This window comes from Acomys minous, assembly GCF_964271855.1.
Source record: "Acomys minous genome assembly, chromosome: 12".
Taxonomy (NCBI): Eukaryota; Metazoa; Chordata; class Mammalia; order Rodentia; family Muridae; genus Acomys; species Acomys minous.
In genome coordinates this window covers 16,700,926-16,719,376 of record NC_140493.1, presented here as the reverse complement: position 1 = coordinate 16,719,376, position 18,451 = coordinate 16,700,926, and the positions used below count along the sequence as shown (strand labels likewise).

At 51.0% G+C, this 18,451-nt stretch overlaps 1 protein-coding gene across 4 annotated transcripts in view; it reads right to left on the bottom strand.

Annotated features, from left to right (window-relative positions):
- The window catches only part of CELSR1 (cadherin EGF LAG seven-pass G-type receptor 1), a 142,838-nt gene that overhangs the window by 36,731 nt on the left and 87,656 nt on the right, over positions 1-18,451 (bottom strand). For all 4 annotated transcript variants that reach the window (XM_084749755.1, XM_084749757.1, XM_084749756.1 and 1 more), the window contains exons 6-9: positions 7,635-7,792; positions 6,273-6,436; positions 5,656-5,781; positions 4,471-4,637 (exon numbers count right to left, since the gene is read on the bottom strand). In XM_084749755.1, coding sequence (XP_084605881.1) covers positions 4,471-4,637; positions 5,656-5,781; positions 6,273-6,436; positions 7,635-7,792 — 615 coding nt within the window. The remainder of the gene's footprint in view (positions 1-4,470; positions 4,638-5,655; positions 5,782-6,272; positions 6,437-7,634; positions 7,793-18,451) is intronic.

The following is an 18,451-nucleotide window of genomic DNA, read 5'->3' as shown; positions in this document are numbered from 1 at the left end:
GCTAAGACACCCCTGGCTGCCACCAACAGCAAACAAGGTGACAGTGTCACCACTTAGTTCTCTAGAGTTTCTGTACAATGCCTAGCACTCAATAAAGATATTCCAAAGTATGGGGACACAGTGGCATGCCTAAAAACTCAAGAGTAGAATAGACCCACAGAGTTAGGGACAACAGAACTGTCAGGCCCAGAGTTGGGAATGGCCATGAGAACCAGACTGACTGACTTAGGGACCAGCAGACTCTTGCTGTTTAGTAGAACATTCCCGAAGGACCAAGCCACCACATTTAGGAAGAACAGGACGAGAGCAGGGATGTGGCTTATGTAAGATGTTCACTGTTAAAGATATTGCGCACCAAAATGAGACTTGGGTTTAAAATTCACCAGCCACGACACCCCTGAGATGTAAAGATATAAAAATTCTGAAGGTAAAAGGATGGACGAAGTTGGGAGTGGGCAGCCCACGCCTTTAATCCCAGTACTCGAGAGACAGAGGCGGGTGGATCACTGTGAGTTCAAGGCCAGCCTCGTCTACAGAGTGAGTTCTGGGACAGCCAAGGCTACACAGAGAAACCGTCTCAAAAAACCAAACCAAACCAAAACCAAAGGCTGGACAGAGACACTGTCGACAAAAGAACTGGTGTGGCTGTGTTTGTAGACAGAGCACTATAGGAAAGTGTCATCACTAGAAAAAAAAAAAGGACTCTCACAAATGACAACTCACAATGACAACAGTCTGCCAGGAAAGGAAGGCAGCTGAGCATTGCAGTCCAGATACAGACTGCCATAATAACAGACAAAAACTGTGAAAAATGGCACAGTATTTTATAGAGGTTCGCTTTATTTTGTTTTTTAGATAGGGTCTCATACATCCTAGGCTGGCCCCCAACTTTCTATGTAAGCCCAGGATGGCCTTGAATTTCTGATCCTTTGGCCTCCACTTCCTGAAGTGTGGGGTTACAGGTACGTGACACTACACCTGGCTTATGTCGTACTGGGAATCCAACCCAGGGCCTTGTGTACACTAGACAGGCAATCTACCCATTGAGCTACACCACCAGCCCCTGACACGGTCTGTTTAAACACCATGATTAATGCCACTGTCCTTACTTATGTGGATCTCCCCGCATCTCCTTGCTTAACAACTGCAGAGAACACATGCTTTTCAAGTACGCACAGAATGTTGAGGAAGGCTGGCTGCATCCAAGCTTTAAAGCAAGTCTCAACACATTTCCAAGGCCTGAAACTCATGGGGCCCAAGTTGCGTGGCCTCCAACCATGTTAGAGATAATACAAGAAGGCTTTAGTACAAAGCACCTCATGCTAGCTCACCGGAAGTACTCCAGAGGCCTCAGAAGCAGCCCTGATGGACAGGACTAGTGCGGGTGCTACCACTGAATCTTGACTTTGGTCCTCACCAATAGTTGATTTCGGAAGGGGATTTTCACCTTTTTTGTTTTTTGCATATTACTTCCTTTGGCTCACAGAAGTTTCCTGGGCTGTTCCCTCTCACTGGCCTTGTTGGCAAACCCCCACAATAGTAGATCAGAAATGAAAATAAAAATGTCATGTGTCTCCAGGAGAAGGAGAAGCCGTGAATAAACCCCAGGACTTGGGCAGGAGCTGCCTCCCATCCTGGGCTGTTACCCGACTTAAGACAGGTCTCAACAATAGCCACTTGATGATGCAGCTGGATTTGGGCCACCTGACAGCAATTATCCAAATTGTCTGGGCTTTGGCCTGCCATGGATGGGGACACTCAAAGTGCTGCATTGCAGCTCTCCCTTGGCACTCAGGATGCCACAAAGCTAAGCATGCTACACACACACACACAACCCCCCCCCCAAAAATTCCTGGGATGCCTGCTAGACCAGCCTCTGGGAACCATAATGAGGTGGTCTCTTGAGTTGCCTGTGAGGTCTACGGGACCCCTCGGAGGGCACTCTTGGTGCACTCACTCTTATTGGCTGCAGTCCTTGAATCTGTGAATGAGCTATGGAAGGTTAGTCTAACTACCAGAGTTAGTCAGCACTAACCCTGCTGAGCGCAGCCTTTTCTCTTTCAGGTACACTAATGACAGCCTGTGAGTGCCCATCACCACCTGAATCGAAGCAGCCAATGTAATAATGTGTTCCGACAGAGAAACATCCCCCAGAGAAATGCTATCTCTAGGCAGAACAGTGCTTCCAAATTCAGGCCCGAGTGAGCTTCTGGGGCAGCCGGTAAACTTGTGAAATTACAGCTAATGAGAGAAGAGTAATGACAGCTACAATTACCTTTACCGCACACGCCAACACCCCAAACCCAAGTGGGGCTCAGGAGCCATGACCCCCAGGAGAGTGGGCAGGCAGAGGCCAGAGGCTGGCTTCGGTCTGTGCTGACAGCCCCACCCTCCTCCTGCCAGTGTGAACAAACCTTTCAAAAGGCCCTGTGACAGCTGGCAGAGAGCTGGGATGGGGGTAGGCTCTGGGCATCCCTGTTTCCTCCTCCTACTGAGCTGAGCCCTGCTCCAGGGAGGACGAGGGGGTTCTCTGGCTGATCCAGGACCAATGGGGTCTACCTACACAGCCTCTAGCCTCAGTTTCCCTCATGTAAAATGGGAGCTCGGTTCAGACACTCCTTAGAGTTCACTTCTCCTCTGCCCATCTCCAGCTCAACTCCAACTGCCTGGAATGAAGAACAGGGATCTAGGACCCAGGAAGTGAAAGAAACAAGCCATGTCTCCATGAAGACATGGGGACAGCAAGGGCCATGGGCACAGCAAGGGCCATGGGCACCAGTTCCAGGAGCCACTACCCTTAGAGCTGTCATCTTGGGATACAAGTGCTATGTGTTTCACATGTTGGTGTGGCTGGACTCCTCAGCAATGGAAGAGATGGATAGACAGACAAAAGAGACTGTGCTGAAGGAGCGGGAGGGAGAAGGGGACAGAGGATGACCTATGGGAAGGAAGTACCTATTACATGCACTCATATATGGACACACACAGAGACATGCATGCACTCATGCATAAACATACATACACATGGGCACACATGCTCAAGCATACATACACAATATGGGCACACATGCACTCACAGACATGTACACAGATGTGCACACAAACATATACACAGTCATGAACACATGCAAACACAGACACGTGCATAAAGACATGCACAGATGTACAGAGATGCACATGCGCGTGCGCGCACACATACACACAGATGCTCAGACACATTCACATATATAGGCAGACATGAGCACACAGAGAGACATAGGCATACATGCATGTGCTTACATATACATACTTTGGAAAAGCCTGGAAGAAAGAAAGAATTACCCAGTTACTAATCCTTCCAAATTTGAGACCAAGTCCCTGCTGGGGAATGATTCCCCTAAGTGACCACTGATCCTCTAGGACTTTTGCACATCCTGAGAGTGGTAAGTCCAAGAAGAGGCAAAAATAGAGAATTCTGACCCTGCCCAGGAATCAGGGGCTATGGTTTACACAAGAGAAGCCGTCCTGCTGGTGCAAATGGGATCTGTCAGAGAGCGGAGGGCGGAGGACTGAGTTGTGGGGTTGGTGGGACCCCCTGGCCAAGCAGTGGGCTGTGGGCTCATCCTGAACACCCCAAAACCTCAGGGCAAGCACAGGATAAGTGCTCTCTGTACTGCACTGACAGTGAAGGGGTGAGAGGTGGAGGGTAGCTCAGTGAAGGAGCACTGGGTGATCCCCACAAAGCTTCTCCCTCCTTAGTTGGAGCCTCCCTCTCCTAGGTAGTAGGCTCCAACAACCTAGTAGGGACTCTGCCACGCATGAGATCTGCACATAGGTGAATGGAGTGCATTAAAAAATCACTTCCAAAAATGTCCGGGTACTGTGACCTAAGGTTTCCAACAAGCCAAACGGTAAAGAGGTGAAAATGAAGACAGCACACATGTAGCAGGATGCGATGGGCCCTAAGAGCCCTCTAGGCAGGGACCCAGCGGCGTATGGCAGCAGGCAGGTTTAATATGGAAGTAGGGGGCTGCAACTTGAACTTGACGCAGGCTCACTTCCCGCACCTGCTGCAGCCCTTTGCCTTCAGCTCTGAAAGGCTGTCAATCTAGCCAGAAAAAAAAAAAGGGGGGGGGGATGGCAAACTCCAGTGGGGCAGACCAGAGCTGCTGGCTAGGGCAAGCTACACAGAGCCAGCAGCCCCCATGGGTATGTGCTCTACTCTGCAGCTGCAGTGAAGGAAAGCAGGTGCTGGAAACGAAACCCCATGGGACTCCATTGTTATGCGTGGTCTCTGCACTTCCCCTGCTCTGAGTGGACCGATAGCATTCCTGCTGTGTTCTCTCTGTTCACCATAGGACAAGCATAGGTGGAGGAAGGGAAAGGTAGAAGTCCTTTACAGGCACCCTGGGAAGCCCTTCTGTCTGATTCTGTTTTGGAGGCACCCGTGTGCTCAGCAGGGCGCCTGGGGTGGCTCACGGACACACCCACCTGGAGGTGGAGCCTGGAGGACATGCCAGCTGTGGCCTCCATCAGCACACCATCCTCCTTCCGGGTCCGGAACATGAGGCCCAGGTACCAAGGCACAGAGATGGTGATGTCGAGCTCACTCCATGACACAACGCTCTCGCCGCTGAACCGCTGTGGGTGTGGCATAGCTGCAGATACAAAAACCAGGACCTCAGGCACCTCCCGACATCAGGCGGAGAGCATTTTCTCAGCAACCAAGCAGGTGAGGGCTGGGTCTTTTGTTCTAACCCAAACGCTAGCCTCAGGCTTGTATCTGGACCCAGTACTACCTTAAAAGGCCAGCAATGGACTCTACAGATGCCCATCACGGCTTCTGTACAGCCCCCTGGGCAAAGAAGCCTTGAAGGTTGCCAGACACATCCCAAGTGTGGCAAGGACACCCCCCAAACACACACACACACACACACACACACACACACACACACACACACACACATACTCCTTGATAGATCTATGACAGTCAAGAGGTGGTCCTGTGGCACTTGGGACACGGAGCAGGTTCAGGTGGTGGGTGGGTGGGTGGCACCATTCCCTAGGCTTGAATAAGAGTGAAGAAAGAGAGCGGGGCACTAGCATGAACACATTCATGGCTCTCTGCTCTTGACTATGGTAACTGTGCGATGTCACCCATCCTCTCCCAAGTCCTACTGCTGTGGCATCCCCGTCGTGACAGACTTGCTGTGATCTGGAATTGTGAGCCAAATAAACCTTTTATCTCTTAAGCTGCTTTTTTTGTTTGTTTTTTTGTTTGTTTTTTGTTTTTCAAGACAAGGTCTCTCTGTGTAGCCTTGGCTGTCCTGGACTCACTTTGTAGACCAGGTTGGCCTCGAACTCACATTGATCCTCCTGCCTCTGCCTCCCCTGAGTGCTGGGATTAAAGGCGTGTGCCACCACACCCGACTTTAAGCTGTTTTTGTTTTTTTTTTGTCATGGTATTTCAACACAGCAATAGGAAAGAAACTGAGGCACCGCTCAAACCCTGAAGCACCTCCAAGGGACGGGTTCTTCTGACCCTTATGGTCACCTGCCTTTATGTCCTGGAGAACTGACCCCAGGTCCTGAACCTCTGTCTCGCCTCTCTCAGGCTGCTATTTCCTATGCCCTCCTCCCAACTGGTGGTTTGGAGGGAAAGGGACAAGTTCTTACCCTGTTCACAGTTCTTCCCACCGAAGTGGAGTGGACACTCACAGAGGTACGTGTTCCACTTGTTCACGCACGTGCCCCCATTCTGACACGAGGTCCCATCGCAGAAGTTCCTCTGAGAAGCACAGCCTGCAGAACAAAGGGTGTGGCCCCGCCTTGCTTTGAAGAGTACGGACCGCTCCCCTTAAGGAGCTTTACCATTTCCCACACCAGTGTCAACCAGCAGGAGACGGATAGCCTGGAACCTGCTGGCCGAGGTGACAGCCCCAAGCTAGAGTGTATGGAATTCTCTGCTTCACTCATATCCGAGACTCCAGGTTTCCATGCCATCCCAGAGTCTGATCTGACCGCCCGATGACCAGTTCAAGACCTTGAGACCGTGTGCGCAGGTAAGCGAGAGCATTCGAACATCAGGAACACAGCAAACTGTGGGCACTGTGGCCACGCCCACCAACCCAAGCTCTACACCCAATCAGACAGAGTGAGGTCCTCACTTACAGGTAGGCACATCTCAAGAACTCTCTGGAAGGTAGAAACAGCCTCTCTGGTCCCTGGGGGTGGCCACAAAGGTCCAGTGGGCACCACCACGCTGGCCCTATGCACCCAGGGTCTGTGCATACCTGCCCTGGTGCCATTGTTGGCGATGAATGCAGCCATGTCCACGATCCTGCCGTCCACAGACAGGTTTCGCATACACCCCACAAACTGGCGGCTATGCACGGGGAAGTCTTCTGGCAGGTTGGGGACACCACCCAGGAGCAGAGGGCCAGTCAGATCCAGTGACCTGGGAAAGGAAAGCCGTCTTCTGTGATATCAGACCCAACACTGCTGTAACGTCACTGGCACTCTGCTGCCAGCCGCAGCCAGCACAGAGCAGGTGCAAGTACAAGGCAGAGGACCAGAGGGCAGGGCAGGAGTCCACCGGCTTCAGGGTCACTGGTGGCCCCTCACCGCTTCTCTGGGCCTCAGTTTCCTTATATTAGCATCACTTGCCAAGAAGTGGGTGTTTGGTGGTAGCTAAGAACCACCCGCTGAGTTCCACTCTGCAGTGGAGGGGGACATCCCACAGTCCCTAGGGTCTCTAGGGAGAAAGTGGAACTAGAGCAGAACTGTGGCTCCAGCAGGGGACAGCTGAGGTTCCCGACAGGGCTCTAGCCCCAGTTCACCAAGACAGTAAAAGTTAAGTGAGGAGGGTAAGGCTTTGGCCCGTATCACGTTTACCTGGACATGACCCTCACAGGGGATAAAGATGCAGGTCTAGGGGCAGTGGTAGAAGCCAGCAATCCTAACCCTACAAATACGGAGGCTGGAGAATTAGAGGTTGGAGGGACAGGCTGGACTGTATAGGGAGACACTGTCTCAAAATGAAAATCAAAACCCAATGTTCTGTATTCCACCCGCAAACTCTCAGCTAGGACACAGCAGGAGCGGGTCCTCACCTTTTGAGGCTGGTGTTATCAAAAGAAAATAAAGTGAGGCTGGTCCTGTGTATGAGTGCTAGGATTTCTTTGTCCTGAGTTAGAGCTATCCCCGAGAGACCCCCAAAACCAGCAAGGACACCCAGGCACTTCCACCTCATGTAGTTCCAGAGTTCAGGGACCAGCAGTCCAGGGAGACAAGGCAAGACTAGCAAGTGGCTCAGACTGGCCTCCCTTCTGAAAGGTGCTCACTGCTTAGCCCAGGCTGCCCTCAAATTCTCTATATAGACCAGGCTATGTGAAATCTCAATACATGTGCCTCAGCCTCCCAAGTGCTAGGATTATTGGTATGCTCCGCTATACCTGGCTTGGCAGGTGCTTCTAGGGGACTAAGGGGGTTCTGTGGTCTGAGAGGGAAGATGCCTATCCACAGGGAGAGAGTCTGATACCAGCCTAGACCGGGGATACCAAGGTACTCGGCATTGGCCTGCCAGTGGCGACTTGTGTTTAGATCAGGGCTTGAATGGTTGTGGATGCCCTGTGTTACCCCTCTGGGAGTCTCACTTCTTGGAGCCGCTCTGAGTGCCCTGGGCAGCGCAGCTGTAGTTTCCGACGTAACTTCCGAAGTGCACGGCCACAGCTGCATCACAGTCATCAACAGTCACCACAGCCACCTTCTCTCCAGATGGCCCATGGGGCAGGCCCAGGTGCCCGATGTTGGGCTGTGGGAGCAGAAATAGAATTTGTTAGCTCTGTCTCTTCTCACCATGGCCTGGTTGGGGTGCACACTGCCTGCAGAGGTGGCATGTGTGCGACTGGTGAGGTCCCCTAGCCCCCCCACCTGCTTCATGGGGTGCGGGGACTCTTCCCAAGAACACAAGGCCTTCTCGGGGCCTCAGAATGAAACTTTGCTGGAAACAGGGCTATGGCAGTAAGTTATGGCAAATCCAAGGTAAAGAGTATGAGGACCTATGACAAGCTGGTTAGAGTCTACAGCTGTAGCCAGCACCCAATGAGGGGCATGCAGGACCCTCGGTAGAGAGCTGGCTTATAAATATTTTTTTTTAATATTTGCTGGGCATGAAAGGCTGGAATTACAGACAACACTCAGCCATTGAACTATAAATCTTTGGTCCCATGGAGTCTGAGCCCAGTTCTCCAAGCCAAGAGGAGGAAGCCACAGATTTGCTAGCTCTTCCTTACAGTGGCCTCCAGACACAGCTGTGTCATTATATAGGACCCGCTTTTTGTCCCTCACTGGCTCCTGGCCACCACAACTCTGTGGTTCAGGCTGCAGCTTCCTGGCCCAGATACAGAGACCTGTTTCCCAGCCATCCAAGCTAGGGCCTGGCCATACTAAATACGCACAGTACTGAGCACCCGTGCTGGCCTCACCCTCAAATTATCGTCATCCTGAACTGGAGAGATGACTCAGTAGCTAAGAGCACTTACAGTCCTCCGAAGGCCACGAGTTCAGTTCCCAGCACCTACACGGCAGCTCACAACTGTCTAATGCTGTCTTCTGGTGTGCAGATGTTCATGCAAAGTGTCCATATACATAAAATTCCTAAATAAACAAATCTAAAACATGATCTTCATTCCTTTATTGGCCTGAAGATGCCCCTTTTATGCTTCCGGGCCAGGCCCACTCTTCCCATCTCCTCCTGCCCACAGACTGCAGTGAAACCTCTCCTTGTCGGGGAGGCTGCAGCTGCCACCCAGGGATGGCTTCTTTTCCTAGCAGCCCTCATGGTCTCAGACTTTTAGTGGGGTCTCATGGGACACCAAGTATCCACCCATATAACCTCTGAATTCCTTCTAGGACTAGAAGAGGAGCCAACTGCACTGTCCATGCTAGACAAAAGGTATGACGGTCTCAAGTGAGTTTTAGAAACAGGCAAATAGCCAGTGCTGATGATACAAGCAGCTGCACTTCCTTTCTGACCTGCACACAGGGGTACAGGCCTGTGTCCCTAATGCTGTGAGTGTAAACTCAGGGCCGGTGTCACCAGGACTTACAAGATACAAGACTCCTCCTTCCCCACTGGAGAGCCTGGCAGCTGCTTTCCTCAACCTGTCCCCCCCCAAAAAACCAACACTAGGCCCAGACACCAGTAGGTATATTGGCATACCTACAATCCTACAACCCAAGAGGCTGAGACTAGAGGATCACTTAAGCTTGGGAGTTCCAGGACAGCCTGGGCAACATAGCAAGACCACATCTCAAAAGAAAAACAAACAAACAAACAAACAAATAAATCCATGGCCCCAGTGCCTCCTCTTAGTGTAACAATGCTGAGCTTGCTTGCATTAACACGTTTCTTTATACTACTGGAAATAAGCTTGCTTGCATTAACACGTTTCTTTATACTACTGGAAATAGCTATAAAAGCAAGACTATAATTAAATCATCCTTAATGCCTTTTAACAAGGAATAATTGTGTAGCTCATTCAACATGAAATATCTAAATTCTTACAGAAAGGAGACACCTGTCTGGTGGGGACACTGGGCTGGAAGGCTAGTCATGGAGCTGCTGGCATCAGGAAGTCAGCCAGTTGTCTGAGGTGTGTGACCCAGGGTCCCATCTGCTCAGGCCACATACCCTGGAGTAGTACAGTGGGTGACTTTGCCACACAGCCACACTGCCCTACCTCCTCCAACCGGCTGCTCTACACAAGCTCATGACAGTAGCTTCACTAGGTATGAGGTAGGGTTTAAGATTAAAATACCTGGGGGCTCACTAATTAATTTGTTTGCCATGCAAGCACGAGGAGCTGGGTTCAGATCCCCCAGGACCCGCATATAAGCTCAGCTGTGGCTGTGTGTGCCTGTAATTTCAACACTGGGTGGGATGTGGGGAGGCAGAGATAAGTGGATCCCCAGAACTGGACGGCTGGCCTCCTTGATCAGTGGGTTCTAAGTTGAGTGCAACAAACTAAGCTGGGGAGCAACTTAGGAAGCTATCTGAGGATGACCTCCACCACTACCACCATCTGTCCTGTTGACGTTATTGTGGTGTCATCTAAGATACATGAGTCTCCCAGAAACCCTTTTTTCTGGAACTGAGGGGAGCCAAGTATCTTAGGTCAATCTCTGATTACCTATTTCCTTAGAGAGTCCACCTCTGTGTCAAGTAGTAGTTAGCCAGTTATGGAAAATCATCTGTTTTCTCACTCGGGAGCAGCAGCTTTGGGAGACCGGTGAGGTGCCCATTAGGGATGCTTAAATGTTAGGTACCATGCTGAGAAAGGAGGACCATCCCCGGGCTGCACGAACCCCATATCATCTCTGTAGCATGTAATTTACATTTTTGGGAATGGGTGTGAGGCTTTCAGAGGGTGGATGTAAACAGCCTTTACACGCGGAGGCTTTAATGAAACTAAGCTGCTATTTACAAAATTGTGATTGTTGTACACTATGGTTCGTAATCAACAGCTCAGCACCATGGGATTCAAGCACAGACAGGGAGGAAAGCAAGCGCTGGGGTGAAAAATACGGGAGGAGGAAGCACCCAGGCTCATATCAAGAGCGGCTCCTGCTGATAAGGTGCAACTCGCTGCTGACACGCTGATGCATGACTCCATTCTGAGGGGTCAGGGCTGGTCGCAAGACCCTGGGGGTGACTGTTGCTGGTCATCACCCCAAAGCAGGTGCTCTGGCTTTGCAGATGAGAGTGAAGGAGCTTCAGGACAGAGAACCAAGCACTTGTGGGTCAGACAGAATTGGAGAGGACCTGCTAGGGTTGGGGCTGGGGCTATCAGGAGATAGCAACTTCAGCAAAGGGGTCTTGGTTCCTGGCTGTCTCATGATGATCTTGCCACCCACTGGGGGAGGGGAGCTCACTGACAAGGTCAAGGAAAGAAAGAGAAGCCAGCAGGCATGGGGGCGCACAGCTTTAATCCCAGCCCCTCTGGAAGCAAAGGCGGGCAGACCTTTGTGAGTTCAAGGCCAGCCTGGCCAAGCACTGACAGGAAGGGAATTCACTATATAGTGAATTCCAGGATAGCCAGAAATGCATAGAGAGAGACCTGTCTCACCAAAAGAGGAGTGGTCAGAAAAATTATACAAGACGTGACCGGAATGTGTGCAGAGACTTTATTAGAGCCAAACGGTGGCCATTACAGGGCCCACCATACCCACTCCCAGGGACATGCCCAAGGGAATATGAATATAGGGACTCAGGAGAAAGAAAGAAAGAAAAAAAAGCAGGTTCACACATGTTCACAACAGTACTCACAAGTCCCCAATGACAGCAGGAGCAACCAAGATGCTCCCTCAATAGAGCAGCAGGGATAAACATGAGCCATTACTTGATATGAGGGACTGGGCACCCCACAGCCTTGATGAGCCCTGAGGCATGGCACCAAGGATTTATACTATATGATGCCATGCAGCCCAGACACCCAGAACACACACATCCACACAGAGGCTGGCTGTTGGCTGGGGGAGGGGGGAAGGGGCTGGGGAGATGTTGGGGGCCACTGCTGAGAGCAACAGAGTATCATTGTAAGATTAGGACAACGTTACAGATCTGCATGCTTCTGTACTGCACTGCGTATGTTCTAGAAGCTGTTTCTTTGGGCCATGTCAACTTCACCCAGTGCTCACCAGCTGTCCTCTGTGCTTCCTCGGGACCAGCTCTGGGAAGTCCGCCTGCTTCCATCACTAGTCCCTGGGCTGCTGTGGTGTGCCGTAGGACACAGCAAGAAGCCAGGCGGGGTGGCGGCACACACCTTTAATCCCAGCACTTAGGAGAGAGAGGAATGCAGATCGCTGTGAGTTCGAGGTCAGCCTGGTCTACAAATCGAGTCCAGGACAGCCAAGGCTACACAGAGAAACCCTGTCTCGAAAAACCAAACCAAACAAGACACAGCCAAGAAAGATGGCAGCGGTAAGGGCTTTATGAGCTGTGTGGGTTGGTTTGAATCAAGATGGGGAAGACAGATTGGGGGTGTTGCAGGTGCATCAGTGGAGATTTTGGCTGGCTTCTTTGGTCAAAGAAAGACATGGGGGTTGGGCTCGGAGGCAGAGGCTCACTTAGGATGCAGGCGCATCTGAGTTTTGTCTCAGGACTACCACAACCAACACACACACACATACTCACACACTCACACACACACACACACATACTCACACACACACACACATACCCACACACACACACACATACACACACACACACACACACACACACACACACACACACACATATTCTTTTTTTGAAAGGAGATTTGTCTTTACTCAGTGGGTAAAGGCCCTGCCATCGTAGATATGAGTTTGAGCCCTGAGCACACATGGAGGAAAGAGAGAATGGATTCCTCACAGTTGTTCTCTAACCACGCACGCACCTCTAACACACACCACAGCACGCACCTCTAACACACACCACAGCACGCACCTCTAACACACACCACAGCACGCACCTCTAACACACACCACAGCACGTACCTCTAACACACACCACAGCACGCACCTCTAACACACACCACAGCACGCACCTCTAACACACACCACAGCACGCACCTCTAACACACACCACAGCACGCACCTCTAACACACACCACAGCATGCACCTCTAACACACAGGAGGAGGGTGGAAAAGCCACTGGAGACAGTGAAGGCAAGTGAGCAGCTTGCTCAGAACCTGGGTTTCCTAGACCCCAGCTCAGGTGAGGAGGGACAAAGAACAGGACAAAATGGACACTTTGCTGATTTGTTTTCTTGGTTCTTGTTTGTTTGTATGTGTTTTTCTAGACACGGTTTCTCTGTGTAGCCTTGGCTGTCCTAGAACTCACTCTGTTGACCAGGCTGGCCTTGAGCTCAGAGATTCACTTGCCTCTGCCTCCACCTCCCAAGTGCTGGGATTAAAAGGGTGTGGCACGACTACCTGGCACTTTCTAATATTTTTAAAGTGAATTCTGAAAAAATTGCCACATATTAACACAAAAGAAAAAGAAGCGTGTGATTAGAGCAGCGAGCGGCCTGTTCAGAGTTCTCTGCTCCTGTGTGGGATCCTGGGCATGAAATGATTAGCCTTCCTAGGGCTGACTGCATCTTGGAGAGCAGATGCCAGGCCGGACCAGGAAGACACCCATGCCTGAGGCACCCTTAAGGCCCACTGAACCTTAGGTGCCATCTCCAGGACAGAAAGCTCAGCAGTGGTCAGGCTGGGACACTTGGGCAAAGGGGTTCAGCACACACAGACTGGAGGTGAGAACCAGACTACAGAGCAGTAGAGGATGCCTGCCAGACAGGCTTCCCTGACCAAGACACACACACACACACACACACACACACACACACACACACACACACACGGAAATGGCCAATGGGTGGAGCCACCACAGTACCCAACTCCTCCTCCACATAAGAAACCCAAGGGCTACTGTGCACTTCAAGGTGAAGCTACCTCCCCCCGACCCCCAAAAGCCAGCTCTACCAATCTGTGCAGATCCGGACTCCTGATGCCAACAGCATCAGTAGGCCTGCCCCTTTCATTTTCCTCCAGCGTATTTTCTTCCCAGTGTATGGCCCCTCCCTGATGGCTTCCACTTAGATGCCCAAAGTACCCGTGGAGAGCTTTTGTGTGCACACAAAGGCCTTTGGTCCTCCGAAGTGCTCACATTTCTGCAGTCTTTTAACCTGCTACAGAGAAGCCCTCATTGGGAGGATGATGGGGGTTTGGTTTCAGCATGGGGGGCAGGCAGAAGGGGGTGCCTAGGAAACCAGATGCAGGAAGGGCGAGGCTCAGGACGTGAATAGATTCACACTCAAGTGTCAGAAATGACCAACCAACACTCATAGCAAAGAATTCACAGATGGCTGGAGCCCAGGAATGTCTGCAGGGGCCAAAGTGTGGTGCCCTCATTTCTCCAACAGCAGCCCAGAGTCCACCCCACGGGCTTGCAAAAGCACTTACCGACCACCTCCGTCTGCCTTGCCTACGAGGCCCCTAGCACAAGCATGGGTCTATCCCCTAGTAACAATGTTGTGCTTGCTTCTCTTGTGTTGCCCATTATTAAAGACAAGGGCACAGGCCTAGCTGTCCTGACCACAGACACCTGGGAGGTGGGGGAAGGGCGTACCTGGGAAACAACTCTGAGCTTTCCTTTACCAGGCCATATCCCACATATCTGAGATAAGATTTGCTAAGCCTAGGCTATGTGACGAGGTAGCCGAGAAATGAGAGAGAATAGGCCAGGGTTTACAGGAAGTGTGCACTTGCACACTCACACCACACCACACACTGAATTCTCAACATATCCTCACAGGGGGATCATCGGCCCATGTATTCACATGGGTACATGAACACTCACACAGATGCTCAATAGTATTTACACATGCACACTTATGTGCACACACTCACCAACAGACCTCACACTTCATGCATATGGTCAGAATTTTACCCATTCATTCACTCTTACAAAGCCTGTCCTACTCTTGATGGGACTTGATTGACATGTGTCTGCCCCCCATCCCCTCCAGTCTGAGACACAACAGAGAGACCCCACGTTCCAGCTCCTTTTCTTTGACCTCACCTTGGAATACCCCCATCTTCCTCACTGATAGATAGATCCTCAAACCTTAGATGCTGAACTGATGGGAGAAAGCATGAGCTTGCTAGGAAAAGCAGAGAGAGACTGTGTAGGAAAGGGACAGTCGCAGCAGGCGGCGTGTGTCAGGCCAAGGATGGCACAGTTGAGAGCCACTGACACATCAACAGATGAAAGGCACAGGAGATGTCACAGTCATGTGCCCCCTCATCCCCCATGGTATAATTCTGGGCCTCAGTTTCCCCATCTCCTCCCAGAACTATGACAACCACTATAGACCTACATGCCTTAGTACCAGGCAAGACATCAGCGTTCATGGTCCCGGCACTAAGACGGAGAAGAGAGGGAGTGGGCTTGCTGCAGCAAACAAGTTCCACAGGTGAGCACAGGAGTAGACTGGAAGAGGACGAGACAGACGGAGGCTACAGGAAAAAAGCAGCTGTTCCACCAGACAGGACACACCCTGTGACAGGCTGCCTAGCTCCTGAAGGACTTTCCACAACACAGCAATGGAACACAGAGGTCCAGGGCGAGCCTGGGAGCTGTGGAGTTTCCATGCAGGTGGCTCCTTCCCATCTGCCCAGCCTGTGTTTTAGGAAAGGAAGCCAGGTACCTTATCTCCCAGTTCTGCCACTTGTCAGAGGACGGGGTGTGTCCTTGTGCCTGCTGCAGGCTCCGTCACTACCATTTGCAGCTCTACAGAGGGGCAGCCGGCAGCCTCTCCCACAGGGCTCACTGGCCATTCCAGGCCCCTTGGGCTGGTTTCTATTACCTGCTAAGCTTGGCTTCAAGGGAACCATTTAACATTCCAAGGGCAGAGATGGGGGATAGATAATCGGGGTCTCAGACATCACCCCGTGACCCACTGAGAGGCGGCAGAGTGTGCCTGTATGCAAGCGTTGCTACTTGATATTTATGGAGTACCTGTGTAGGCCAGACAGGAGCTCCCTGCACCAGCAGGAAACACAGCCGGAAAGAAACAACTAACTCACACTCTGGGCTCAGGCTCGTGGACAATGAGAGCTTTTATGGTAACCGAACCCCTGGGGTACACTTCCATGGGCTCACATGAAACACCACCCTCCCACTTTGCTGGCGAGAGCACCTTGTTCAGTGGGAGAGTAAAGAAGAAGAAGAAGAAGAAGAAAAAAAGTAATCTCACTTTGCTGCACTCTCGGTCAGAACAGCTTTAGGTATTTTGCAAAGCTCACTTAACTTCATGAAAAGGTAGTATCTTTATCTTGCCATAGTCTTCAAATCTGAAGATGTGTGGAGGAAAAATATAAGAGGAAAAGACCAAAAAGTGGCTCGTTTGGCACTGACCCAGACGTCTGATGCTCTATTTGTAACTCAGGTGCGTACAGGATGACACACAGACGGGCTTCCGAGGATCAGAGATAAACCCGAATTCACTTTCTTCTTCCCAAAAACCACCATCCTGCTTGCAGTTTGAAAGCTCAGCCACTACAGTGCTACTGGCAATGCATGTCCTCAAGGCTGCCTTGAGGATCTCACACCTTTTAGAACCTGCAGGTCCCTCGACCAGTATGGTGGTACACACCTTAAATCCCAGTACTTGGGAGACAGAGACAGGCTAGCCTAGATTATTTTTAGTGAGTTCTAGGCCAGACCTCCATAATGAGACCCTTTCTCAAACAAAGAAACACACACACACACACACACACACACACACACACACACACACACACACAACCTAGAAGTCCTGGGAAGAGACTTGCCCAAATGTCAGAGAGGGCCCTTGGGTTTTCTGGAATAGCAGAGACCTCTCCCCTATCTCTACTATGAGGGTAGCACAGGTGGGGTCACAACCCACCTCTTCTGGATCTTGGGGTTTCACATGCAGCACAGACAAGAGATTTTGAACCACTTGAGTGAACCCAGCCAGGGCCAGGCAATCCCTAAGAGTAAGATCTGTATCCAGAGGTCAGTCCAAGGTCACCCTGAGCACAGATATCCCAAGCCCAATCAGAGAGAGGGGTGTCCGTTTGGAGAAGGGTGGTGCCTTTCTGCTAGAGCTCCCGCCTCTCATAAAAGTTAACTTTAGTCTGATACCAGAAACACATTCAGCCCGAATACACACGTCACCCCTTTCTCCAAACCTCTCCTCAGCAGATTTATGCAGACAAGGAAAACGTTGCAACCCACACTGACATTAATCATGTCAATGTGATTTATTATCTATCCTTTGAAAACAATATTTTGCAACTGCCTTAGAGTTGGGTTTTTTTTTTTAATGTGTAAGGGTGTTTTGCCTGCACGTGTATGTGCACCACTCAATGTGCAGTATCAGGAGGAACAGAGGATGACGGATCCCCTGGAACTGGCGTCACAGATGCTTGTGAGTGGCCAAGTGCATGCTGGGAACCCAACTCATGTCAGCCAGGGCTTTTAGCCCCTGAGCCATCTCTCTGGTCCCTGTATTTTACAATTCCGATACAACGATTGTTTTTCCCCTCCCCCTCCTCCTGCTGCTCCTCCATTTAACCCGAGATCACATCTTCATCGCATCACTCTTCTCACAGCTGTTACAGTTTTTATTTGATCGCACACTTACTCCCTAATTATGGGGCATCTGCAAGCAGACCGTATGCACGACAAGCTGGGAAAGGGAGATTGATTTTGTGCATGTTTCAGACGGAAGATGCAAAAAGAGCAGGCTAGATGCCACAGCCCATGCCTGAAGACTCGGGCTGGTGGAGGCTTAACTTAATGGGCTATCATGGGATTGATGGGAAAAAAAAATTTAAAAAGTACTGCCCATGATGATGAGGATGACAATGATGGTGATGATGGAGAAGGATCACCATTCTAGTCATCACTTGAACAAGAAGGGCCCAAGCACCCGCTTAGCCAGCCTGCCCTGAGAGGAACCTGATGAGCCCTGTAGACAGCAGGAGGCCAGTGTGACAAAGACAGTCAGCTCGGTGATGTCCCTATGCTAGATGCCACCACTGCCGGAGACCACCTGCCTGCTCCTACCACCCACCCGCCTCCTGTCCTGGCTTCTGTTATCCCTGTCCCCACCTTAACTATTCTAAGTCCCTCCTAGCTAATTCCTATATCCCTAGCCCAGTAGTCCGGAAGGAGACAATCATTTGAGGCCATTTAATAATGACTATGGACATTTGAGTCTTCAGTAGGGCATGAATCCTGTGACATCTTGTGAGCAGTGGCCAGGGACACAGAATGGGCCCTTCTCATCACAAAGAGTCACCAGCCCCAAATGCCGGTTGTACCAGGCCCCTCCCATTTCCTAATCCCTTCATGAAAATGCCCCTGCAGACTCACTCTGACCGCAGGCCCTACTTCCTGCCCACACCCCAGCATGCCCACAGGAGAGGCCACACTGCTCCATGTCTCCAAGTTGGGCACAGAAACTTCACCACCTATGATATCCCTGTTTCCCTGACCAAAGCAGTGAGGAGGGTCCTAATAAAAGGCTCCTCGAGTGGAGAGTGATGGAGACCCAAGGGATGTGTTGTTATTTGACACAGGCATGGCCATGTTGAGGACTTCAAGGCCTCACAATGTCGCACCGGAGTGGCAAAGCCTTCCCTGGGCAAGGTGCAGAGGGATGGAAAAAGCCTTCCTCTAGTCTAAGTGAGAATCTTAATAGTGTGATTAGAAACCATCAACCAAGCCAGGCATGGTGGCGTACAACTTTAATACTAGCACTTGAGAGGCAGAGGCAGGTGGATCCCTGAGAATTTTTTTGAGGGGAGGGGGTTCAAGACAGGGTCTCTCTGTGTAGCCTTGACTGTCCTGGACTCTCTTTGTAGCCCAGGCTGGCCTCAAACTCACAGCGA